The sequence below is a fragment of the Hyperoodon ampullatus genome (genome assembly GCF_949752795.1).
Source record: "Hyperoodon ampullatus genome assembly, chromosome: 19".
In the NCBI taxonomy this organism is placed as follows: domain Eukaryota; kingdom Metazoa; phylum Chordata; class Mammalia; order Artiodactyla; family Ziphiidae; genus Hyperoodon; species Hyperoodon ampullatus.
In genome coordinates, this window is record NC_136932.1 from 42,161,642 (window position 1) to 42,189,086 (window position 27,445).

At 51.1% G+C, this 27,445-nt stretch overlaps 1 protein-coding gene across 1 annotated transcript in view; it reads right to left on the minus strand.

Moving 5' to 3' along the window:
• Positions 1-10,668: 10,668 nt before the first annotated feature.
• The window catches only part of RAP1GAP2 (RAP1 GTPase activating protein 2), a gene marked incomplete at both ends in the record, with an annotated part of 216,889 nt that continues 200,112 nt past the window's right edge, over positions 10,669-27,445 (minus strand). Inside the window, 7 exons of the mRNA XM_079725572.1 lie at positions 10,669-10,785; positions 12,215-12,291; positions 15,950-16,076; positions 16,584-16,701; positions 16,958-17,071; positions 20,044-20,162; positions 21,887-22,024. Coding sequence (XP_079581698.1) covers positions 10,669-10,785; positions 12,215-12,291; positions 15,950-16,076; positions 16,584-16,701; positions 16,958-17,071; positions 20,044-20,162; positions 21,887-22,024 — 810 coding nt within the window. The remainder of the gene's footprint in view (positions 10,786-12,214; positions 12,292-15,949; positions 16,077-16,583; positions 16,702-16,957; positions 17,072-20,043; positions 20,163-21,886; positions 22,025-27,445) is intronic.

A 27,445-nucleotide genomic window follows, 5' to 3' on the forward strand; every position in this document is an offset into this window, starting at 1 on the left:
CCTTATACATTTTGGACATTACATCATATCAGGTATGTGGCTTACAAAACCCATTCAATAGGTTCCCTGTTTGCTGTGTTGATTGTTTCCTTTGCTGTGCAGCTTTTTAGTTTGATGTAATCCCACTTGTTTGCTTCTGTTGCCTATGCTTTTACTGTCATATCCAAAATAATTGTTGCCTTTTCCCTGTGTTTTCTTAGATTAGCTTTTAAGGTTTCAGGTGTTACATTTAAGTCTAATCCATTTTGAGTTGATTTTTTACGTGGTGTGAAATAAGGGTCCAATTTTATCCACAGTTGTTGGAAATATAAACTGATACAGCCATTATGGAAAACGGTATGAAGTTTCCTTAAAAATTAAAAGTAGAACTGCTATATGATCCAGCAATCTCATTTCTGGGTATATGACCAGAGGAACTGAAATCGGAATATTGAAGAGATGTCTGCACTCCCATGTTTACTACAGCATTATTCACAATAAATGTCCATCAACAGATGAATGGATAAAGAGAATGTGGTATATATATAATGCAATATTATTAAGGCTTTTGAAAAAAGAAGGAAATCCTGCCATTTGCAACAACATGGATGAATCTGGAAGAAATTATACTAACGGAAATAAGCCAGACACAGAAAAACAAATACTGCATGATCTCACTTGTATGTGGAATCTAAAATAGTCAAATTCATGTAAAAGAACGAAATTAAAACATTTCCTCACAACTAATACAAAAATAAACTCAAAATGGATTAAAGACATAAATGTAAGACCGGAAACCATAAAACTCCTAGAAGAAAACATAGGCAGAACACTCTTTGACATAAATCATAGCAATATTTTTTTTGGATCTGTATCCTAAGGCAAAGGAAACAAAAGCAAAAATAAACAAATGGGACCTAATTAAACTTAAAAGCTTTTGCACAGCAAAGGAAACCAGTGACAAAATGAAAAGACAACCTACTGAATGGGAGAAAATATATGCAAATCATATGACTGATAAGAGGTTAATATCCAAAATATATACACAGTTCATACAACTCAATATAAAAAAAAACCCATTTAAAAAATGGGCAGAAGACCTGAATAGACATTTTTCCAAAGAAGATAGCCAACAGGCACATGAAAAGATGCTCAACATCACTAATTATCAGAGAAATGCAAATAAAAACCACAATGAGATATCACCTCACACCTCTCAGAATGGCTATCACCAAAAAGATTACAAATAACAAATGCTGGTGAGGATGTGGAGAAAAGCAAACCCTAGCACACTGTTGGTCGGAATGTAAATTGGTGCAGCCATTATGGAAAAGACTATGGAGTTTCCCTGAAAAACTAAAAATAGAACTAACATATGATCCAACAATTCCACGCCTGGATGTATATCCAAGGAAAAAAAAACACTAATTCAAAAAGATACATGTACCCCAATGTTCATAGCAGCATTATGTACAATAGCCAAGATATGGAAGCAACTTAAGTGTTTATCAACAGATCAATAGATAAAGAAGATGTGAGATAGATAGATAGATATTCACATATATACGATGGAATATTACTCAGCCATAAAAAAGAATGAAATTTTGTCATTTGCAACAACATAGATGGACCTGCAAGGTATTACACTTAGTGGAATAAGTCAAAGAAAGACAAATACTGTATGTTTTCACTTATATGTAGAATCTAAAAAAAATAAAACGAATGAATGAAACAAAAAGCAGCAGACTCACAGATATAGAGAACAAACTAGTAGTTACCCGTGGGGAGAGGGAAGGGGCAGGGGATTAAATGGCATAAACTACTATATACAAAATAAATCAGCTACAAGGATATATTGCACAGCACAGGGAATATAGCCAATATTTTATAATAACTTTATATGGAGTATAGTCTACAAAAATATCGAATCACTATGTTGTATACCTGAAACTAATAAAATATTGTAAATCAACTATACTTCAATCAAATAAAATATTCAAACTCATAGAAGCAGAGATATAATGGTGGTTGCCAGATGGTAGGGAGAAGGTTAGTGAATGAGGTGATATTTGTCAAATGGTACGAAGCTTGAATAACTTCTGGAGATCTAAGGTACAGTATAGTAATATAGTTAACAGTGCTGTATTGTGTATTTGAAATTTGCTAAGGGTGGATCTTAAGTATTCTCACCAAGAAGAAGAAGGAGAGAAAGAAGAAGGAAGAGAAGGAGGAGGTGGTGGCAGAGCAGGGGGAGAAGGAGGAAGAGGAGGGGGCGGAGGAGGAAATGGTAACTATGTGAGGTCACAAAAATGTTAATTAGCTTGACTGTGGTGATCATTTCACAATATACACATATATTAAAACATTGAGTTGTATACCTTAAATACATACAATTTTTATTTGTCAATTATACCTTAATAAAGCTGTTTTTTAAAGTCAGTAGGAAAAAGGTCAGTAAGAACATGTACAGTATCAATATTTCTCCAGCATCATTATTAATTTTTTCCACATTCATTAAATGGCCAGGTATTCTTAGGTTATCAGCGCGTCCCAGGTTTCCATACACTTATTTATCTTTAATAAACAGGGTTCTGTAGTAGACACCTGCTGGGAAACTGCCCAGGTCCCAACGACCCTTTAACTGCTCTTTGTGGTGGCCACATGCCCCAATCCCCTGGCTTTAGTTGATTGGACTAGGAGGTTATCACCTGACCTTCTTGGGCCAATCAGATTCTCCCTCATGGGACTCTGAATAGAACTAAATACTGGCCCTGGACTGACTCTTAAATGAGAGTGATGTGGGCTTGTGTCCTATGGAAAGGTTTTTAGCAGCGAAAATAAGAAACCTGGTCTATCCATCTGGGTCCAATCAAGAGAGAGAAACCACATAGTAGCCTGAATAAGGAAAGTTTAACAAAAAGAATTATTAACTATAACAGGGGGTTGGAGTAATGAGGGACTGACTGCTGGGAAGTGAAGAGAACGCTGAAGAATACAGGAATAGCAGAAGTAAGGAGCAGCCACCACCCCTGGGGCTGAGATCTAGTGCCTGAGGAAGGGGCTCCCCCTAGGCCTGAGACCCACAGCCTGTTGGCCTTGGGTCACTCGATGGAAAAAGAAAAGGAGTCACCATGGTCCCACACCAGCAGAACTTGCTGGAAACCCACCCTCTGTTCTCAGGGAAGTGTTTCACTGGAGGCACAAGGCTATAAACCACATGGCACTGGGGGAGGCAGGAGGTGGGAGATGGAGGAGGCCACCGAGGGGACCTAACCACTGACAGACCCAAGAGCTGGACCCAGGAAATCTGAGGTTCCTCACCCTCCGCTCCAGCTGCCTTCCCTGCTAGAAGCTGCCTCAGGTACACAGCCTTGAGATAGTAATGTGTAGCTGAGAGGTCTGGCTGTACATGACTGAACCAAGTTAGGACCTCTGTATACACTTTTAAGGTTCCGCCAGGCAGGTGCAGAGATCTACTTCTCTCGCGGCCACCCAAGATAAACCTCGGGAGTAAGTTCCCTTGCTTATTAAACCCGCACCTACCAATCTGGAGTGGTCTGCCTCTTTCTTCGGTCTCTCCTTGCCCTCCACGTAGAGGGTGCCAGTTTCAGACTTCACGGCAAACTCTGGAGGGGACGAACCAGCAGGTGCAAGAAGAGGCTGTCGCTGGGAGAAGCCACTGGCCACTGGGTGCTGCTGGCCGTCGCGCACTGCAGGCCCCGGGCACTGGAGAAGCCGTGCGCGCTGCAAGCGTCCGGTGCCGGGAAAATTACGACTTCGCCCAGGTTGGCGAGGCAGGCCAGGCAGGCCTCGGCGTAGTCGTCGCAGGCCACGCTGGCAAACGTGGCCAGGGCCACCTTGCGCACACGGCAGCCCTCGTGGGCCGTCAGCTTGAACTTGGTCTTGGCGCTCATCTTGGGCAGCGTGAACACCTCGAACTGCTCCTCGGACGCGACGAGCACAGCCGGACCGCCCTGCGTGTTCTGCGCCTGCGCCAGGTCCTGCGGGAGCCACACCTGGAGCTGACGCATGCGCCTACGCTCTGAGGGTTTGCTAATGAGGCCTGAGAGCTTAACAAGCACGCGCAGAAGGACCAGAAAGACAGCCCTCCAGGAAGAGAAATACCCCATGGACAGCCCAGCACCTAGAAATAAACACAGCGCACTATGAGGAAAAATGCCAGGTGGCCGGCACTCCACTTGAAAGAGAGAGAGGGAGAGAGCTTCCTGAGATTATGCCGGATGCCCGGGCCTTCTTGGCCTCCACAGTGACAGAGCTCTATGAGGAGCAGTGCCGAAGGGTGGACCCACTTTTTAATTTTTATTATTTTTTTATTTTTTAATTTTTATTGGAGTATTGTTGCTTTACAGAGCACAATGAGGAGAAATGACTAACGCCAGCCTTCTATTTCAGAAAGAGAAACAGTGCCCTGTGAGGTGATATGCCTGAGTGTGGGCCCTCCTTTTAAGACAGAGGCAGCGCTCTATGAAGAGAAATGCTGGACGGCCGGCTCCCTCTTTCAGACAGAGAGAAAACCCCCTATGAGGAGAAACGCTGGGTGGCCAGCAGGCGCTCTTTTCCAGAGAGACAGCTGGCTAGGAGGAGAAAGGGCAAAGCGCTGGCCGCCTCCTCCAACTCAGAGACACTGTCCCATGCAAAGAAATCGCGGGAAGTCGACCCTCCCCTTTTACCAGAGAGACCGAGCTCTATGAGGAGATAGCCGGAGTGGTGAGAACTCCGCCTCCGACAGAGACAGCGCTGGAGGGAAAGAAATGCAAGCTATCTGGGCTCTACCTCAGACAAAAAAAGCGTGCGCTGGGAAAAGAATGGCGTGGACGCTGACCTCGTTTCAGTCGGACACAGCGCCCTATGAGGAGAAATTCAGGGTAAGCAGTTCACTTTTCCTGACAGAGAAAGGGCTCTGAGATGAGAAGTGCCTGAGAGCGGGGTCTCCAACTCAGACAGAAACCACACACTCTGAGGAGAAATGCCCGAAGGCTGGTGCTCGGCTCATACGGAGAAAGAGAGCTCTCTGAGGAGAAAAACAGGAAACTCTGACCTACCGTTCAGTCAGAGACGGTCTCTAGGAGGTGAAGTGCTGGAGAGCCAGGCTGCTTCTTCAAACAGACATAGCACGCTGGGGGGCGAAATTCCTGATGGCCATCTGCCTTTTTCAGAGAGAGACAAAACTCTGTGACAAAAAGTACCCGATGGGGGGCTTCCCTGGTGGCGCAGTGGTTGAGAGTCCGCCTGCCGATGCTGGGGACACGGGTTCGTGCCCCGGTCCGGGAAGATCCCACATGCCATGGAGCGGCTGGGCCCGTGAGCCATGGCCGCTGAGCCTGCGTGTCCGGAGCCTGTGCTCCGCAACGGGAGAGGCCACAACAGTGAGGCCCGCGTACTGCAAAAAAAAAAAAAAAAAAAAATGCAGATTCCTGGGACCCACCCAGCCCAATCGAATTCTAACCTCTGGAATGCTGCCTGAAATCTGCATTTTAACAACCTCTCCAGATGATTTTGGTTGGCTACAACTTAGCAGTGCTAAGGTGGCCCTATCCACAAATAAGGGGGGGTTGTAACCAACCAAAACTGGGGCGAGTTTATATGGCGACCACAAGAATGTGCCTCTCCAGTCTCCAGCTGCAGGGGTTATCATTGACCAACAGTCCCAGCTGCTGCATTCTGAGAGCCATCACTGTGTTCCATGGTTGGCAGCAAAGCCAGACTTCCCACAGGCTTGCTCCCACCCAATGCCTGGGTGTGGCAGGGGTAGTGATTTTAGACTCATTCTTGTGATACGCAGGACTCCTCTGGGGAGTGACTTTGGCTTTGGGACTCCGCAATCATCTTGCTTAGAATTTTCTTAGAAATGAACTGACATCAAAAGATGCCTCCACCCCACCTTGCTTCCTCCCATCTCTCCTTCACTCGGGGTCAGACCTGCATCGCAGTCTGACAGCTCTTCCGCTTTCTTCAGCTCCCTCCCATTTTTTTTTCACAGACCTTTTGCCTAATAAATGTCTTATTCCTGTCTTCTGCCTCCCTCTTCCCCCATCCAACACTGGTGGGGACGTGAAGACAAGAAAGAGGGGCTGGGGAGAAGGTTAGCTACCTGTCAAAGAAAAATTGCCCCAGAGCTCAAAAGGCAAGGAAGACTTTATTTGAGGTTGCTGTGAGAGAGGAGAGAGATTGAACTCAACTCCAAATACAACAGGGACAAATGGGGATTTCTAGCCCATGGCAGGGTGAGGAATTGGATGGAAAATTATTGACAGCAACTTGGTTAGCTATCAAGGGTGAGGCAAGAGCAACTTCATTGGATATCGAGGAGGAAGACTCGGGGTGGGGGGGTCTGAGTGGGGAGGATTCTTGATAAACACATCAACAGGCCAGATGCAGCTCGTGGGAGAATGGATTCAACCTCTGGTGACCTGAAAGGCGATGCTCAGGACTGGGATCCCAAGCAAAGAAGTCTGAACTCTGATGGACACAAAATATCGTATTTATTGTCAATTTCTGCAAAGACACATTTAAGCAACAAAATATACATTTGTCAACCTTTTAGAATTTGTTTTTATACATTAACAAATACAATGTGCTACCATAGCAATAAATTAAATGTACACTATTTACATTACATACGCAGTCGGGGGTCTACGAATCACCTCCTCTCGAAGAGGAAAGACAGAAAAGTCATCATCACACGGATCATCATCTCCAAGCTACACTTTGCAGGTTCTAGCACACAGAGGAATCTCTTCACACTTAAACAGCAGCACTGCCCAGGCTGGAGTGTGGAAAGGCAATGCCCGGGGCAGGGGAGAGCTGGCACACATGCTAAGGTGCGGGAAGGGGGGATTGACACTTCCAAGCAGAAATGTCACAAAAGCAGAAACGACAGCATTTAAATTCCAGTCTTCCAGCCAAACAGCCTCCCCCTGGGGCTAAGGCACAGGACAGTGCCCCTGCCCCCAAGAGTCTCTCACCAGGCAGGGCTCTTCTGTCCTTGGCCTTAGTGGGGATTGTCTCCTTTCTCCCAAAGCTGAAAGGAGGGAGCTGTGGGATGGCAGTGGGTAAGGAACTGGTGGCAAAACAGCCATCAGAGGCTAGCAAAATGTCCCAGCCGGGACCCTAGGCTGCAGGGACAGCCCTGGCAAACTGCTGACTCACCCTGCCTCTGAGAGAGGGGTACCTGGTGTCTGGGGGAGGACCTGTGGGGTCCCTGCCGGCCACGGGTAGCCATAAGATCTACCTGAACCCTGATCATTCCCCTGCAATAGACCTGTCTCTGTTGACTCAGAATTGAATGAAGGTAGTGTTTGAGTTGGCACCTTAAACAGTTAGGGTAGAAACATGAAACCGGCTCTCGGCCCTTGAGCCTAGGTTTTTACTGACCACCTTTGTTTAAGGATCAAGGAGAGTCAAAGAGTTTTTTGTTTTTTTTTGTTTTTTTTTACCACTTTTCTCCTTAACTTAAAAAGGGGAAAGCGAGGTTTGGTTAACTGCGTCTCTCCCCTGGTCTCTACTCCCATTACAGACAAGGGTTGAAGAACTGATGTCACCGAGGAACAGTCCCTGGGAATCTCTTTCCCTCTTTGTTTTCTTTGCCCAAGCCGCAGCCAAAACCACACAGCTCTCCCTAAAACTTCCCAGGGAACATCCCTCCTGATGAAAAGAACAGAGACTGAGGCCCACCAGCACCCTTGGCTGTTGACACCTTCCAGCCAGTGCCGAGGCACCCGCTCACTGGCTTCTCCAAATGCAGTAAATGCAGTCGCTTGTTCCACCAACCCCATAGGTGGTGCCAAAGAAAGGGCCCTGGTTGTGGGTTCTCATCCCAGCTTTGTCACCAGCTGGCTATGTGACCTCAAGCAAGTTGTTTTCCCTTCACTGGAGCTGAAGTTTCTCATCTGGAAGGTGACACGGTTGGATTAGATGCTAAGAAGGGGCCCGGAAGGGTTGGACATGGAGATGAAGCTGACAAGGCTGAACCACAGAATATTTTTCCCAAAACACCATTTCCATTCATTAGCATAGACAGAAACTCTAGCTAAGACCTTCTCTCTCTAGCTCTTTCTGCATCTGTTTTTAAGTATCAACTCAGCAGAGGCACATGGATGCCCGACAGAGCCTGAAAAGTATAGTTTCTTCCGTGAGTCAGGCAGGTCCCAGAGCCAGAGATACGTCCAGGAAACACTTCTCCTATGGGACACCTCAAATACCAGCAAGAGCACCATCAGGATGAGTCTAGTCACAAGGTCTGATGAGGCCTGAGCAACCTTTGAGCCCCAAGACTGGATGGGGCAATAAAAGGAAAGACATTTTGGAGCAAAGCAGATGCAAGAGGGAGATGGAAAAGCAGCCTCCAGGAACCCAAGCTGCCTGTCCCATGGTCCAGAGGGGCAAAGGGAGACTGGCCTGTCCTTGTTCTCCCCCTCCCTCTCAGCCCTGGGACTTCACGGGGGCTGGTCTGGAAGCCAGAATGACCAGAATGAACTTTCTAGATGTGGTGAGGCAGGACCCAGAGGGAGGGACATTTCAGATCCTGCCCAGAGCACCCCCATTAGCAAACAGAGGGTAGAGGCCACTTCTCAGGTCTGTTTCTTAGGGGGCCCACCTGCGCCTCTCAGTTTCTCTGGACACACCCAGCCATCCTGGCCACTGGCTCAGAGGCAGGGGGCAAAGCCCTCCCAAGAGGTGGGGCCTGCAGGGAGAGCAGCCAGAGCAGTGGGGGAAGGTGGCTATAAGGTTCTCAAGTAGGACAGAATGGAGACAACCTAAAAACCCCAGCGGACCCCCAGACCATGACAAACACAGCACAGTACAACCACCAGGCAGCTGTAAATACCAGCTACCCAGAGAAGCAAGCCAGAACCTGGAACAGTTTTTGAAGAAATTCAGTTTGACCTTTCAAGTTCCTTCAGAAACCCAGCCAACAGAACGCTGCCAGAATCCACAGGCCTAGCAGTGGGTGCCGCTACAGGGATTTTTAATAAAAGCTAAACAGACATTTGTTGACCTTCTAACTAGAATAAATCTTACCAGACTAGTACTTTAAGTAAACACGTTTCTAGCATGAGGGAAGAGGTCCATCCATCCTGTAAATAGGATCCCACAAAGTCCACGTGAGTCGGGGATGAAGGATCAAGGTTTTGCTCTAAAAGCAAAAGCAACAGGGAAATTGTCACATCAGTCAAAAACAAGCCTAACATTTGTATGTCTTGCCTTGGGAATAGGCCCAGATCCCAATGCAAATAAAGCATTTGGTTGGAAATCCTTGTCCTCTGCTCAGTAAAGCAGGTGCCCAGCCTGTGTCATCCTGGCAGCCCCGAGTCACTAAGGCCCCATACACACTTGGAGCTGTAGCACCTCAACGGTCTGCTCTTCAGACTCTGTTTAACTTGGAGGATACCTCGCCTTAAACCCCACCACGGCCAGTTAGCAGAAATGACCGGCCGCACTGCAGACTCAGACGGGTGAGAAGGGAGGAGGGGTCGCTTCTCAGAGAGCAAGCTGGCTCAGCCCAGCAAAGGTGGCTCTGGCTGAGGGCGCAGGTGACAGGCAGTGTCTGAACTGCACCCAGCTGGGACCCAGGTTGCAGGAGTCCCACTGATGTGACAAATGCCTACAGACTCCTTGTGGCTGGAGAGGGGAAGAGTAGGACTTAGGGGTGGGGGATGGAGTGATCAAGCCCTGCTAGGACCAAAGGGCTTGGTAGCTGGAGAGAGACCCCCAGAGCACCAGGCCCCCCGCAGAGGCCAGGCACATAAACTACAGAAGGACACCACCCCTTCCCACACCTAAGATCTACACCCACACATGGCCCGACCAACCTGACCAGTTGTCCCTCACATTTCAGATCCTGCCCAGAGCACCCCCATTAGCAAACAGAGGGTGGAGGCCACTTCTCAGGTCTGTTTCTTAGGGGGCCCACCTACCCCTCTCTCGGGCTCCTGCCTAAGTGGGTGGGCTGAAGTAAGTCTCTACGCCTCCCACGAACCTCCACCACCAGCAGAGACCCGGACCCCGGCCTAGCCCTGGGCCCTGAGGGTTTCCTCGGCCAAGTGCCCGGGACTTGCTGCTGGCTCTCCCTGAATGCCTTCCCACTCCCGCTGCCCACCCCTTCGAGGGAAAAGCGTCTGCTCAGAGGGGAGAGACTGATGGCTTCTCCCACAGCCACCACATCGGGAGCCTGTGGGAAATGAGGACGTCCAGGAAGAACCTGGCGCCTGCTCCTGCTCACCCGCAGCCGGGTCTCAGCTTCAACCGGCCCCATGGCTCAAGATACACAGGCAGCAGGGACAGAGGCAACCTGGGCCTGATGTCAGCAGATGGATAAGAAACTCCCAGCACAGGAGCAGATAGATGTTTGGGAGCTCCAGACACGTGGGAGCGGCAGAACCGACTTCTATCAGGACACCTTCGAGGATGGCTACCAATCTGGGTTCCTGGGAAAACGGTCCCTCCGCCACCACTACATGCATTTGCTGCGGCTACAGCCTCCTTCCTGCCATGTCCAGGACACGGTGCTGCCCCTGCCTGGGTGCAGCATCCTGCTGTCAGTCTCTGCTGCCCACCTCACCACTCTCCCTACTTCCCTGGACTCTGACTGGTACCCAGCTCCCCCCGTGCCCAACTCGCTCCCCTGCAGACAAAACAAGATGACAAATGACCCAGACACACGTCACATCAGGCGGTCAGGAGCAGGAGGGCCTGGAGGAAAGAGGTCTTGTCCAGACAGGGGGAGGCGCTGGCAGGGATGGGCAAGGCTGTGGCCAGGTCAGGACACTGGGACAGACAGCTGGTCTGGTGGGCAGGTGGCCAGTGGAGAAGCAGTCCTGTGACGCTCAGAGTAGTGGACGGCACCCCCAAACTGCTGGAATAGGAGCCTTCTCCAAGGCAGAATCGGGCTTCCCTGGAAAAAACAAGGAGAAGGGAGATGATGACCAAATAGTAGGTAAAGGAAGAGAGGAGACATATGTGCCCATGGCTACATATGCTTAGGACGGGAGGCTGCCAAATACAAGGGTGCAGACTTTCTACAGCCCGAGAAGCTGGGTATAAACATTGCTTTGGTGAACCAGACATCTGAAGTACATGATGGGAGCCGGAGTGAGTGTCAACATTCCCATTTACATAGATCAGGGTTACATAACGTGGGCTCAGCTGTGCCCCTCCCCTTGGTTCCAAATGTGACTCACACCCTTGGGAGCCCCATGGCAGAGAGAGGGCTGGGAAGTCAGAAGGGTCTCTAGCAATGGCCCTAGCAGGAGGCCAGGCCTTGGCGGTGGAGTGCTGGACCCATGCCCTGCTCTGCTGTAAACCTCATGCACCCCTGGCTGGGGGCTGGGAGCTGGGTCCTCCCTGGGCTCACCCTGCACAATGTTTAGGGGACCAGAGCATCTCTGGACACAGGAGGAGGACACATCTCAGCCCAGAGCCCTGGCCAAAGACACAAGGAGGGAAAGGCTGCCGTAACAGCGAGGCAGGGGGGCCAAGTGAGGAAAGAGGGCTCTGGGCTACTGCCCTCTGCCTGCTGGAACAAGCTCCTGTGGGGAAGGGAGACCCACTCAGCGAGTCTGGCCCAATCCTATCAGGCAAGCCTTCCCATCGGCACCCGAGACCATCTGCTCTCTTCCCCATCTAGAGCTGGGCCCCATCGTAGAGGCTCCAGGGAAGAGGTGACTAGCCCACCCGGCGGTCAGGATCTCTCTGGCCATTCTCACATTATCAGGCCACAAGTGCCCCGATCTTAGTAACACACCCTCCCTTGTGGCCCCAGCAGGACTAACACCTGACCCACCTTTGACAAGCGAAGGACTCCTCTTTCACATTAGTGACCCTGTTTCAAGAAAAATCCGTATGAGAGTTTTAAATAACTAGACAACATAATCCCCACCAACTACAGCTTCTATATATTCAGTGCTCAGCTCTCTGGAGAGCCCAGGAAGGGACATGAGACCCCAGGAGCAACAGTTCCCAACTGGAACCTGCCTGTGTCCAAGGGTGTGACTCTAACACAGGAAGCATAGCCAAGGTGGCTGGCGAGCCCCAGGCTGATGCCTGCACCGTGCGGGAACCAACGGTACCCCCAGATCTGAACAGGGCTTCTCCCCGCCTCCCCCCATGTGAGGTGTGAGGCGCCCTCTTCCTCCACCCCCAGGAAGGATGGCTGAGGCTGGAACGTGGGAAGTGGGAGGCTCCCCCTGCTACCCTCACACCCCTAGATCCTCACCGCACTGGAGCTGGCATGGCTGAGCTTATCAAAGCGGAATTTCAGGTTTGACCTCGGGGAGTTTCTGCTTTTGACGTCTAGGAAAAAGAAGGAAGCCCTTGAGAGGAGGTGGGGCTGCAGAGGTCACTGGGGCTCCAGGTGGGGGGGCTGGATACGGAGGCCAGGAGAAGGGGGGCCTCCTCTCCACTAGGCACTTTAGCTGACCTGCACCAATTCACGAGAGCCGACTCTCAAATTTTCAGAAATGTTGTCAGCTGGTTGTTACACGCAGTTATTTTTTTTTAATTATATAAGTTTACAATTAAACAAATTATATTCCCCAAAGGTAATAAATACTCAGAAGTTATCATTTCCTAGTTATTTCACTACATTTTACTATTATTTATTCTCCTAAGGTTATTTACGTCTATTATATCTGTCCGGTAGTTCTTCCCAACTCCATGTCACATTGGGCGCTTGAGATCAGCCAGGAGTATTCACACCAGAGAAATCAGCAAACGCTATAAATCAGAGCTTGAATAATTGTTTTCTTGTCTAGACTTAAGAAACTCATGGAGAAAACGTTAATAATATAGATCAGACGTGAAAATGTGTTTGTCTATAGCCATTACATTGTGAATGGCACAAAAAACTGAGAAAATACTCTTCCAGTATTTGAAAACTATTATCTGATTCAGCAAAGGAGTTGCTCACATCACTGACAAAATAATATCAATCATCATTCATGTCGGAACTATACTTGTTCGTCATTTGGAACCTTACGGTGTCTACGGATACAAAGGTTGGGCAAATATCAGTAAAGGTGCTTTGTGAGAATCAGTTGGCTCTGTCGATTTATAGTAAAGAATATTGTGTATTTCGTTCCAGCTTACCCTCCCCCCTCCCTGTGTCCTCAGGTCCATTCTCTACGTCTGTGTCATTATTCCTGTCCTGCCCCTAGGTTCTTCATAACCTTTTATTTATTTATTTTTTTAGAGTCCATATATATGTGTTAGCATACGGTATTTGTTTTTCTCTCTCTGACTTACTTCACTCTGTATGACAGACTCTAGGTCCATCCACCTCACTACAAATAACTCAATTTTGTTTCTTTTTATGGCTGAGTAATATTCCATTGTATACATGTGCCACATCTTCTTTATCCATTCATCTGTTGATGGACATTTGTTATAAAGCAGAAACTAACACACCATTGTAAAGCAATTATACTCCAATAAAGATGTTAAAAAAAGAATATTGTGTATTTTATCATTATTTATAAATTGTGTGCTTCAGATCCTTTATATCAGTAAAATTTACAGTAAACACATACGTGTGTGTGTGTGTGTGTGTGTTGTGTGTATGTGTATGGTGGGAGAGCCAGTTGTTAAACATTTACCAGCACACCACTGGCTGGGGGGACCACTTGGCTTTCTGCTTTTTCTCTGGCTGAGAGAATCTACAGCTCAGTACACTTCACCTGGAGGCTGCTGACTTAGTCTTGACGCTTCATATTCAAGGGTTCCACTCAGCACTAGGATTACCTCTTGGTGTGACCCACCAGCCCCCCTCAGGGCCCCAGGGAGCCCAGGTGTGAAATGACCAATGACCAAGGCATCGGAGATTATGGAGGATCAGATGTCAGGCCCTCCCAGCCACCTCCCTCTCCTCGGCCCTGTCTCTCCCCCTAAAACAGGTTTCCAGATCTCCACAAACCCACCCTGGTCCTGTGGGTACAAAGCATAACTCCTGTGGGGCTGGGGGTAAGAGGCAGCTCCTCAGGGTTAAATACTCCATAGGAGGTGGGGTCGCAATAAGCACTGGGCAGGTGTTACAGACCCGTTGTAGGTCCCCTTCTGCCCTGGGTGACCTTCAGCAAGTCATACTCTAAACCTCCTTTTACTTGAAACCTTATTTATTTTGATATTTATTTAATACCAAGTCAGAGCCAGGCTTGATTATAGATTCATTCATTCTTTCAAAAAAAAAACCACCAGGGAATTTGTATTACTACCCCACTTTACAGATGAGGAAACTGAGGTTCAGAGAGGTGGGGCTGCCAATGGTGCACCAGGATTAGAACCCAGCTCCACAGCTGCCCAGCCATGGGGGGGTTGCCGCACTACACAAGCGATTGTTTGCTTGTGAACCAGCCTTCCCCTTATCCCCAACATCACATGTCGCCTTTTGCCAACATTCCTTCACCATGAGGACCCCAGAAGCACTGTGGCTTAAACCACCCTGTGGGCCCACTGGCCCTGTGTTTCTATCATTTCGATTAGAGCTCCTCAACCTCAGCCTGACATTCTGGGCCAGGTAATCCTTTGTTGTGGGGACTGCCCTGGGCACTGTAGGATGCTTAGCAGCATCCCTGACCTCTGCCCACTAGATGCCAGCAGCACCCTCCCGTCCCACAATCACGCAAATCAAAAGTCCTCCAGACACTGTCAAACGTGCCCTGGGGAGCAACGTCGCCCCAGTTGAGAACCACTGATTGCACTACTGTTTTATTCTCGTTGTTTAACAAATACTTAGGTTAACAGTTCTAAGTCTCTTATAAGTCTCTCTTTTACTCTTCACACAACCAACCATACGAGGTAGAAACTAGTCCCCTCCCTCCATTTTTCACTTGGGGAAACTGAGGCACAGAAAGACTCAGTAACCTGCCCATTGGCTCATCACTAGTAAGTGGAAGATCCAGGATTTGGACCCAGGCTCCAGAGTCCTGCCCCACACTATGCTGCCCCCCTCGAGGGCAGGACCAAGGCTCTGATTTCCAGGCACCCCCGACACCCAGTGGCGCCTACAGCACATGTCCGCTTGGGTGCCCCTCAGGCTCCAGCCCCTCGCCCTCTCCCCAGAGCTGGCTCCGCCTTCTCTGCCCGACTGCAGGGATCACAGAACCCTGAAAGGCCCGGACTCCTTGCCTTCCTTGAGCCCCCACTAGTGAGCCTGGACATCCCTTGAATCCACGTCCTTCTCCCATTGCCCCAGACAGCCCCCCAGATCCATGGCCCTGTCACCCCTCACCAGCCACTATGACCCCTCACTGCTCTCCCTCCCTGTGCCCACTCCCCACCAATCCTTTCTGTTCAGCCAGCTGCAGCCGCCAAAGCGGTCTCTCTCCTTCGGATGGCGCTTCTATACTTAAAGGACCTTCAAAGACTGAAAGCCCTCCAACGGCTTCCACTGCTGGCAGGACAATGCAAAATCCTCACCAGGGTCCCCGTGGCAGCCCCAGCCTGTTGTCCTAACCACTGTCTCCTCTCTTGCGTGTCCCCTCCGTGCACTCCAGCCGCACTGAACCACGTGCGGGTCCAGAACACAGTCTCTGGATTCCCCCCAGGCCTTTCTACTGCTGTTGTGTCCACCTGCAACATTCCTCCCACCTCTTATCTCTGTATCATCAGGATGGTCGCTGTGACAGAGGGGCCCTGGGTTGGTGATGGGGTGAGGTGAGAGGTCAGGGAAAGAGCCTCAGCTTTCCAATCACACAAGCCCAGCTCCTCTGGCAAATCACTGAACTCTCTGAGCCTCGGTTTCCCCATGAGTAAGGAGGGGATGAGAACACAGGCCTCTGAAGGGTGATGAACCGATGCGGTGAGCTGGCAGCGCCGGAGGCCCTAATACTTTGGGGCTGAAATAGAAACAGGCCAGTTCCGTGTGCCTGGGGCACGTGCCCCACCAACAACGGTCAGGCCACAGCCCCGCCTCCGCTGGCCACACGGTACACACCGCCCACAAGATGCCACTGACCTGTCGGACTCCGGCTCATGATGATGGGGGTGGCGGCTGCCCCCAGGCTGGGGCTCTCGCTGCTTGGGGACGGGCTGTAGACAAACACCTCCTGCTTGAAGGGAGAGGTTGTGGACGGCTGGCTGCTCTGGGGAGAGAGGCTGGGCGAGTGACGCAGCTCCACCCTCAGCAGCCTGAGACAGGCAGCTGTCCACTGCCCCGCCCCAGCCTGGGCAGCCACGCCCGCGCACTCCGCACCTGGACCTGCTCTTTCCTTCTGCTGCCTTCAACCCTGATTCCAACCTCTCCCCCCGCCCCCCGGGAGGTAGCCCTGACCCAGCCCCATAGAGAGGGCTGAGCCTTCCCCCTCCAGGTGGAAACCCCACGGCAGGGGCACCGTTCAGTCTGGCCTCTGACCCCTGCTGCTGCTCCTCTGTCACTCCGAGGCACGAACCCGCCCCTGCCCACTGAACCACTGCTTCCAGAGGGTGGCGATGGCCGGCTGGGTCCTCTCCTGTTTCCACGCTTCTCCTTTTATCTGCAGAGCCTGCACGGGGCTCTGCCCACAGTAGCTATGTTAATGCACAGAGTGGTATCTGGCTGGGCCCAGGGTGCCCCCACCCCGCTCCCCAGGGTTGGACGGGGCCACACCTACCCCACTGTCACACTCCTCCATGGCCTCGCCCTCCCCTGCCGTGCTGCTGAAGCTGCTTGTGCTGGAGGAGGAGCGGGAGATATTGGCTCGGCCATTCTCCTTCAACTTTATGAAGGGCCTGCGGGGAACAGGAAGGCAGGCCCTGCTCACACACTGAGATCCCCGCCACGGCCCTCCCGGGACTGAGGACGAGGCAGGCCCAGCAGGCCTGAGCTCGCCCACCAGCAGCCCCCCGCGTGCACCTGCCGGTGGACTTTTGCGTTCCGGAGGGTTCCCAAGGCAAGAGACGCGACTCTCAGCTTGCCTGGAGCAAACCACATATTCCCGGCCCCGGTGGCTAAAGCCAGCCCCCCCGCCTCCCCCCACTCTCTTACTTCTCCTTGCTGGGGCAGATTTCCGGAGAGCTAGGATTGGATGAGGTCTCAGACTTTATCTCCTGAGAAGAGTGTCCGCCCTCTGGGGTCTTCGGGTTGCTGGATGCACTGTCGCTGGGGAAGTGAGGATGAAGAGGAGTGAGGCTGTGGGCCCAGCCCCACCCCCACCCCCAGCGCTCAGCACCATGGGGACCTGTGGGGCACAGTGCCCCTGCCAGAGCACGGCCACCGGACCTCCATTCCCACCCGAGCCCCCCTCAGACACTGCAACAGACAACAGAATTCTCTGCTCCATCAGGGGCTACTCCAGGCTCCTGGGTGAGAGTCAAGACCTATCAAGCAAGAGTCCTGGCTTGATGTCCCTGAGCCCAAGTCCACCCCCCACCCAAGCTGGCCACTCCACCCAGCAGAGCTCCAGGTCAAGGGCAGGCCACAGAGGGAATGGAAGGGGTCTGGGACATCCACCCAACAGGGAAAAAACCCAGTACACATGGGTTCCTCAGGGTGCTGGCCGGGCCACCCGCTGCTTAACTCCAGGGGACACACTTCACACAGACTGTAAAACGAACGCTCTGGATCGGGGGATGAAATGGCCCTTGTGCTGGGACGTGGGCCACTCTGGGCCCGGGGCTCCAGGGTTTCCTCCTCCTCTAGTTTACCAAAGACCATGCCCTGACACCCACTGTTTAGCCGGTGCCCGCTGCTGGGGACATGATGGGCCTGTCCTCAATGCACTTCTATTTTTAGAACAGCTTTATTGAGATATAATCCACATACAATTTACCCATTTAACGTGTGCAATTCAATGGTTTTTAGTATATCCACAGAGTTGTACAACCATCACCATGATCTAATTTTAGAACATTTTAGTCCCCCCCTAAAAGAAACTCTGGACCCACTCACAATCACTGCCCATTCTCCCCTCCCCCTGGCCCCCGGCAACCACTTGTCGACTTTCTGTCTCTATGGATTTTCCCATTTGGGACATTCCATATAAATGGAATCATACAGTATGGTGTGGTCTTTTTGTGACTGACTTCTTTCACTTAGCATAGTGTTTTCGAGGTTCATCTACGTTGTAGTAGGTATCAGCACTTCACTCCTTTTTGTTGCAAAATAATATTCCATTCTATGGATATACCACATTTTATTTACCCATTCAATGAGTGATGAACATTTGGACTGTTTCCACTTTGGGCTATTATGAATAATGCTGCTATGAACATCTGTGTGCTAGTTTTTATGTAGACACGTGTATTCTTTCTCTCGGGTACATACCTAGGAGTGGAATTGCTGGGACATTTGATAACTCTCTGTTTAACCCTCTGGTGAACTGCCAGACTGTTTTCCCAAGCAGTTGCACCATTTTACATTCCCACCAGCTACGCATGAGGGTTCCAAATCCTCCACATCCTTCCCAGCATGTGTTATTATTTATCTTTTTGTTTTATAGACATCCCAGAGCCGAGAGGTGCCTCAATGCACTTTTTTTTTTTTTTTTTTTTTTGCGTTACACGGGCTTCTCACTGCTGTGGCCTCTCCCATTGCGGAGCACAGGCTCCTGGATGCGCAGGCTCAGCGGCCATGGCGCACGGACCCAGCCGCTCCGCGGCATGTGGGATCTTCCCAGACCGGGGCACGAACCCGCATCCCCTGCATCGGCAGGCGGACTCTCAACCACTGCGCCACCAGGGAAGCCCCTCAATGCACTTTTAATGAGGTCATTAATGACCTCCTAATTGTCAACCCGAGCAGGGGTTTGGCTCATTGAGCTGGACTTCTCTGCGTGCCTGACACAGCTGCCCGTCCCTCCTGGAATGCCTCCTCTCCTGGCCTCTAAGATCCACCCCGTCACCCCTACACCTCCAGGCTCTCTCCTCTCTCATTTTCTTCCCAGTCTTCTTCACCGGCTCTTCTCTCTTCACTTTCCCTTAAACGCAGGTCTTCCCCAGGCATTCTATACACCCCCGTGTGGCTGTATTCCTTGGTCCCTCTCTAAACACCACCTCCACCCCCAGGGACTCCCATCTCTTCTTCTCCAGTCAAGGCCTCTCTCCTAAGCTCAAGACCTGCAGTTCTGACCACCCCCAATTCTGCCCTTCTCTCCTGGGGGGCCCACAAGGACTCACTCACATGTACAGGTTCCAAACAGAGCTTTTCATCCCCCTCCATAAACCTGCCCCCTGGTCCTGCACGCCCAAGCTCAGGGGATGGTGCCATCCAGGGCTGCAGACAGACAACTTGGAGGCCTGGACATCAGCCTAAAAGCCTCCCTTTCCCTCACAAGACTGTAAGCTTCTGGAAGGCAGGTTTGCATCTTCTGTAGCTCTGTCAGAGCACTGAGCCCAGCACACAGCAGGCACTCAGCGATGCTGCTTGCCAAATTAAATGACAAGAGGGCTCAGTGATGAAAGGATCAGAAAGACCATTAGCAGGAACTGGTTAAGTATGATGCAATATGAGAGTTGCTTTAAAAAAGAGAGAGAGAGGGCTTCCCTGGTGGCGCAGTGGTTGAGAGTCCGCCTGCCGAGGCAGGGGACACGGGTTCGTGCCCCGGTCCGGGAAGATCCCACGTGCCGCGGAGCGGCTGGGCCCGTGAGCCATGGCCGCTGAGCCTGCGCGTCTGGAGCCTGTGCTCCGCAACGGGAGAGGCCACAACAGTGAGAGGCCCACGTACCGCAAAAAAAAAAAAAAAAAAAAAAGAGAGAGAGAGAGAGAGAACATTCTAGAAGCCCAGAGGAAAGTTTGATGAACTCCGCCTGGTAGAATCAGGGAAGGTTTCCGTAAGTGCGGACATTTGTGTAAGCACTGAAAAAGGAGGTAAAGAAAAAAAAGAATCCAAGCAATGTTTCTAGTTTGGGTCAAAAGGCAACAAGGAGAACTTTGGAAAGTCCTGTGCAGAGACCAGGCCAGTGTGCCTCGGTGGATAAGGAGCTGAGTGGCGGACGGGGGTGTGCAGGTCCCTGAAGGAGGGACCAGGGTCAAAAGGAAGGCATCTCCTGAACCTACGCAAAGCCCTCCCCAAGGATGGCACCTGACGGCTGCAGCAGTGGTGAGAGCTGACAAACCCCACAAGGGACAGTTACCATCGTGTCCGGCTGTCCCCTTGGCCTTCAGAGCCCGTGTGCAGACGGGGGAAGAGCCCTGACCTCCGCTTGATGGGGCTCCGTGACTGGTTCTTCGCTGTTGCCACTGCCACCGGAGGCTGTCAATGAAACCGCCAGAATGAGTGCTGACCACATCCCCAAACCCAGCTTTCCTTCCTCTTAGCCCCCTTTCTGGCCTACAATAGGTCCTGCAATCCCCAGCTGGTCTGGAGGAGATCCCAGATAACAGCGAGCCAGCCAGGAAGGTTGGGATCTAGTAATGGGATCTGGGACCCTAAGATTCAAGCCACCTGCAGCATGTTTTCCTGTGTTCTTAAGCCAAACCTTGTGGCCCCAGGTAACAATCTACCAAAGACCAGAATTCTTGGAGGAACATGGGGTCGGGGCCACCCTAAGGAGAGCCCTGCATATTTATAAGGACAGGATGACTTGGGGTCACAGACTGAGAACCACAAAGCTGAGAGCCCAGGGAGAGACCTGGTCCAGCCTCATGCTTTACCAACGAAAAAGCTGCGGAGCCGAGGGGCAAGGAGACTCGGCCGAGGTCATAACAGCAAATCACCAGCAGGTGAGCACAAGAGCCCAGGGCTCCTGACTCTCCATCAGCGGCTCACAAAGAAATGGGTCCAAGCTGGTATCACAATAATAAGACAGATTGGGAGCAGCGGAATCAGGTCCACACGCAGCCCTGGGCAAAGGGGGAGCCCCCAACAACATGGCTCTGCTTCAGCCACACACAGGGGGACCACGGAGAGGTGGGAGACTGAGGAGGGGGAGATAAAAGCCTACAGCCAATCTCTAGAGCCCACCAGGCTTCTAACCCAGGCCCCAACTTCTGCCATCCACATGCTATGCAACCTTGGGTAAGTGACAAAACTCTCTGGGCCTCAGTCTCTTCACCCACAGAATGAAGATAACTGCTCTGCCCTGCTCACTTCACAGACGTTCTGGGAGGAACAAGATAACAGCTATGAAAATATTTGGTAAGTTAAATGAATTACGCAAGACCGTTTAAAATACTAATCGTTGGTATCATGGTGGATGTGTTCCACTATGAAAAGAAAAAAGAAAAGAAAAGAGGAAAAAGGAAAGGAAGAAAGAAGGAAAAGACTAGTCTATACCAATCCAAAGTCACTTTGCTTTTTAAAAGGACCGACTGGTTCCTTCCCTGGCCAGCCCCTGGTGTGAGCAGACCACACTCAAACCCACAGACCTGCCAGGCTCTTTCCTTGGGAACCATCTACACAGTGACTAAGAGCTTTGACTTTGGATCAGGGAGACCTGCATTCAAATCTCAGCTCTTCAGCTTACCTGGGTGACCTGTAGCAAGTTACTTAAAACCTCTGGGCCTCCTTTTCCTCAAGGAGGAATGGAGAACAAACACATCAATACCTACCTCAGACAGCTGTCACGGGATCGGATGAGATAATGTCCGTGACTTAGCTCAGTGCCCAGAGGGCAGCTACTGTTATCATTAATAATAAAAAAGCAAGGACACTCTTCTCACAGTCACGGGTCCCAAGCTCCCAAGCAAAGAAACTCGCTTCAGGCCCATTTTGCAGGGTTGGCCTTCAGGAGGAGGCCCAGTTGTTGAGGAAACTCAGAGAACAGGACAACGGGAGGGCCTCTAGGCTGGGCCAGCCCCAGGCGCTGCCTGGGATGGAGGCTCCATTTCAGAGGGCAGGGCCTGGGCTCACCCCCAAAACAGCCTCAGTTTCCCTCTGTCATCACTGGTCTCATCACCTGGCCCAAGCCTCCCCCACTGAGGCCTGGGGGACCCTCCCCAGGACCCATGTGCTGCCCCAGGGCCTGCGGCTCTCACCGAGAAGGTAGTCTTGGTGACCTCCATGCTGTTATGGGAGATGCCCCCGCTGAGGCTGCCGGGGATGCCCCCGCCATGCTGCTTCTTCTGGCTGCTCACCATGGTCTCCATGGAGTGGCTGCGCACACGGATGGCCCTCTGTGGGGAGAGCAGGTGACAGGGGCCTAAGGGTTGGAGTCTGGTCCTTTAGATGACCCTGTCCCACTTGACAGGGTCTGCAGACACAGCCTTCAGCCTGTGCATACATATTCACACACACACACACACACACACACACACTCTCTCTCTCTCTCTCTCTCTCTCTCTCTCTCTCTCTCTCTCAGTGGCCCACACTACAGTCACTATAGTTTGCAGAGAATTTTCACATATTCCATCCTATGCTCTGGGAATGGGTGGCTCTTGGCAGGCAGAGGCGAAGGAGGACACCGGCCAGGGGGAGTCTGAGGGGTCAGTGCCCCAGCTCCCAGCAAGGTGGACAAAGGCTGTTATCCTCATCTTACAGGTGAGGAAAGTGAGGTTTGGACAGCTCACTAAACCCAGGTGACCCTGGTCTAGTTACCACCTCTCCAAGCTACAGCTTCCTCGTCTAAAACGTGAATGACGTGCTCCATGCAGGATCCCCCAATTTGACTCTTTTTTTGCAGAAAGCTAAGCGTGCTTCTGTGTTTAAACACTGGATATCCCTTCTGCCGTCATCCCGAAGTGCACTTTGTGCAACGTGGAATATGTTCACCTTGCTGAACCATACGGAGCTCTTACTATTCTGTGCATCAAGCCTTCCCGCACACTTGCAGAGGCTTAAGAGGTTGTGAAGACAAGCCTGCAACCTGGCACAGCTGCTAATGGAGGAGATGCACACTCAGACCGGGCAGAGGCGTGGGGTCTCTGGGAGCACAGAACTGCTCAGGCCCACTTAGGGCCACCGAAGAGCCAAGGGTACATGGGCAAACAGTGAAGTGTCCAGGAGGTCAGGGGCTTGTCACAGAGCATGCAAGGATGAGAAGAGCTAAAATCAAGATTGCTGAGCCAGCAGCAGGGAGGGACCTGCAGGCCTACGTTGGTCTGGAACTGGACCCAAGGGCAGTGGCAGTTCTCAGATCGACCCAAGGGAGGATTTCCAGACAAGGGAAGTCCCACAGGATCCTACCTACCATGTGGATGATGCTCCGTGGTTCTGGAGGCCTTCAACGATGACCTGAGAGTCTAGGAAGGGAAGTTTCTCTCTAGTAACCCCCAAACCCTCCCATCACTTCCCTTTAATCACTCATTCGGTCACTCAGTAATACAGCCAGGTGGCAGTGCAGCTTAGCAGTCACAAGCATGGAGTGCCAGGGTCCAACTGCCAGAATTTATATCTGGGGTCTCTGCTCCATCACCCACTAGCTGGTGCCCCTGGTAGGTTCCTCATCTTTTCTGAGACTTGCTTGTGAAATGGGATGGAGGAAATCTACACTGTGGGGCTGTGGTGAGCATCCATATAGACCTCTTAGCAGAGGGCCCAGCACATCGTAAGTACCCCATAAATGTGGCTATTCTTATTGTTAATCTTAAGCATTTGTTGCGTACTTCTCGTGTGCCCGGCACTGTGCCAGGAACTGGGAGAATAACGGGAAGGGAGTCAAAGAAGTGGAAGACACAGCCCCGACCTCCAAAGAACATACAAGGCAGCTGGGGGAACAAGACCCATTCCTGCAAGTAGGGCAATGCTAAAGACCCAGGGCCCACGGGTGCGCCCCCTGCATTCATTACTCATCCAAGGCCCCAGGGCCTCAGGTCCATGTGCAAAGACACACGGATGCGGATATCACTAGTTGCTCACATACAGCTGTCATCCCCCTCCCCCGACATCCCTTGCTGGCAGAGCCACTGTTGATCCAATGTCCCTCTCTTCCTCCATGAGACAAAGGAGTAAATCATGATCCATCTAAGGTAGTCACATCACCCATCCCCTTGCCAGTGGAACATGAAGGGACATCTGCTGGGGGCTTTGAGGAAAGGTTTCCTCAGTGTTCCCAAAAGGGATGTGACTTGTCTGCTCCTGAAACCGTAGCAGCCACCTTGGGGCCGTGAGGGGTCAAGCCTGAGAGGTAAAGCTGATGATGAACAGGGGATGGCAGAGGGGAAAGAGGAGGGAGCCTGGATGACCGTGAGCCACCTTGGGCCCTGCTTGAAGGGAACTAGTGGATTTTCCTTATTGTGTGAGCCAGCAGGACCTCAGCTCCAGAAAACTGACGTAGAAGGACGCTGCTCGCATCCTCACTGGGTTCACTCCCGCACTCGCACGCACGTGTCAGCTTACACACTCCACGTGCCAACCTCCAGATGGCCTCGTGTGGAAGAACTAACCTCCTTCCCTCCCTTGAAGTATCAGAAGAGCTTGGGCTATGGCAAGGTGGCCCCAAGAGATTAGCACGAATGTTGCTCCCAACCCAAATAGCAGATACCCCTGGGGTCTCTCCCCAAGGTCAGGAATTCTCTAAGCTCTGACCCAGCCAAGGACCACAACCCGCCTGCCTTTCTGTCCTGACGAGGGAAGCTGATTCAGAAAGGAGGACCGTTTGCAAATAAGCATGGAGCCTACCAGCCTTGTATTCCTGATGTCACCTAGGCTCTCCCATCTGAGCCAAAGACACCCCTTAAGGGACCTCATCTCTCTCCCTCTCTCTCTCTTTCTAGACCACAGAACAGAGTCACCTAGCAACAGTTTCCTGCAACATGGTTAAAACAGCCAGCACATTCTATTCATTTCATCCCACAAAGATCATTAAGTCACAAACCCTTTAGAGAACTGAGGGCAGGAGAGGTGGGGTACCACTCTTGAGGGGTCCCTGGATAAACATTAAGGTTCCTTAAATGAGTCAAGCGCTCCATAAATCTCAGCATCATTTCATTCCATTGTTGCCCTCATGTGCCACCACCACTATAGTCATCAACAATGACATGTCAATTAATCATTTATATTGTAATCTGTTCCTCGATGTCTCTTTCCAGAGAAGATTTGACATGGGTCATTAAGCCCTGTGTGATGGTATCTGGTCTACTGAGCTCCACATACATGATCCTATTGAATCCTGCCACTCTGAGATGCAGAGAGGATGGCACTGATACAAAAGGTCCTGGGACTTCCCTGGTGGCGCAGTGGTTAAGAATCCGCCTGCCAGTACCCAGGACATGGGTTCGAGCCCTGGTCTCGGAAGATCCCACATGCCACGGAGCAACTAAGCCGTGCGCCACAACTACTGAGCCTGTGCTCTAGGGCCCGCGAGCCACAGCTACTGAGCCCACGTGCCTCAATTACTGAAGCCCACGTGCCTAGAGCCCGTGCTCCGCAACAAGAGAAGCCACTGCAATGAGAAGCCCGCGCACCGCAACGAAGAGTAGCCCCCGCTCGCCGCAAATAGAGAAAGCCCGCGCGCAGCAACGAAGACCCAATGCAGCCAAATATAAATAAATAAAAGAAAAGGTCCCTAAAGGTAAAAGATTACCCAGGTCACACCTCAGGTAAGAGATGGAGCCAGGACCCAAATCAGAACCTGGGCCCCAGATAGAAGGGTCCCAGGATCCCCAAAAGTGGTTCATATTGAACATATAGTTCAACTGGCTGATGGACTAAGGGTGACCTGAAACCATGGAGCTTCAGCATCTCTCCCCCCAAACATCTCCAGCAGTCTGGGAAGAATCTTCTTGAATGCCCTTGGTGTTGCTGTCTGAGTCAACAAGATAAGTTGGAGGAGATGATGGGCTGACCTGGAATTCCAGGGATGTGCAGGGGAGCCATCTGCTGCTCAAAGCAAACAGGAAGGGGTTTGAATGCTGGTTCTTCCCAGCACAGTATGTGAACCTTTTGGAGACAGTCCCCTCGTCTGTAAACACGAGGATGACATGAGACAGGATGTGTCCACATGACCGGACACCTGGTGTGTTACCTGCTTGCTCGGGGTCAGCCCTCCTCCCCCACGCTTAGGGACAGAAGGAGAGAGAGACTATGGCTCCCTCAAAACCCTAAAATAATGCTTGATTTGGACAAAATCACCCAGTGACAAGGTCTCAAGTATTCCACGTTTCAATGTGATATAGAGCTGGAAGTACTAGCCTTTTCAAGCTGGGCAGAAGATCAGGTAAAGGGTGAAAACAAGAACAGAGGGCAGGGAAGAGGGAGGCAGGAGGGAAAAGGCACGTGAAGCCTTTGCAGGGGCATCAGCTCTGCAGGGACCATCTGGACCCGCTCCCACTCAGCCCCTGTACCTCCAGGCCATGGTGCACCACTCCTCTGCTTGCATCTTCCCAGGGGCAGGCTGCTCACTGCTTTCAAGGCTGCCTGTTCCAGCAGCGGACAGCCTGACCTTTGGAAAGGTCTTCCGTGCACTGACCTGAAATCTTACCATTTCTGGCCCCTGGAGTCTTAGACTTGTCTATTCCACATTTCACACAGTCTGCTCTCCTCCCAGCCAATCACCATCCCCAGTCACCAGGGCTTCCCTGCCTTCAGCTCACCTCCTGGCTTACCTTCGAAAGAGTTCTCCTTTGGGGGAGTCAGAAAAGAGAGAGGGAGTCACTTTCTCGGTACCTGCTATGTCACTTCATTTCAACCACAGGGGATGAGTACCAGTTGGTATCATCGAGGGAGCACACCTCCTCTGGGTCAACCACGAACCTCGCTTGCTTAAATGGGTTTCGTGAGTGTTTCAACTTAAGGGACACAGTGCACAGGGATGAGCACTGAAGGGGACATGCCTATCGGTACCAGGCAAGCAACAGAGGCAGGGGACCTTGGAGAGAAAGATGCTAATTGCTGTCCTGCTGAGATGGCTCCTAATCAGGAAGTACTAGGTCCAGAACAGGGTCTTCTGTCCCTCTAGCAGCCCAACGGGAGAAGGAACTATCCCTCTGCATCTCCACCCCGAAAGACCAGAGCTCCAATCCATGAGCTACAGGGCTGGCCCGCCTGCAGGTACTTCTGCAGGGATTTCTGCAGCCTGGTGCTCCTTTCCTGCCACTAGGGGTCAGATCAGACCAGTGCATCAACTATCACCGTCCCTCAGATGCTAGGAGAAAGTCACCTGACAACTCCCTGCTTGCTGTGGTCCCAGTTCCAATGACACTGGGTGACGTTCCCCTCCCTGGTCCTCCATCCCCTTTCTGCATGATGAGGTCAGCAGAGGACAGGGCTAGCTCAGTGTTTCTTAAAACACGGCTCACATTTGTTTTAGGTACAAAGCATGTGGCTACATCAAGTAGCATCACTCATTTCATTATGGACCAATAAAAACACCATGAACACCTGGCAGTGCCTGAGAATGACATTTGACAACAGCTGTCTAGAGATCAGTATTTTTCAAAGGTGAGTAATGTACACTCCTTTATATAGAAAACTCTTCTTGCAAGACTCCAAAAATATGTCCATGGACTTCCAACAGCAGTGGTCCCATGGACTGCATTTGCAATAAACCTACTTATTCCATAGAAATGTCTTTTAATTGTGAGTTTAATGGCAAATATATATTTAATCTATATATATATTTAGATTATCATGCTAAGTAAAAATGCTAAATTTTAAAC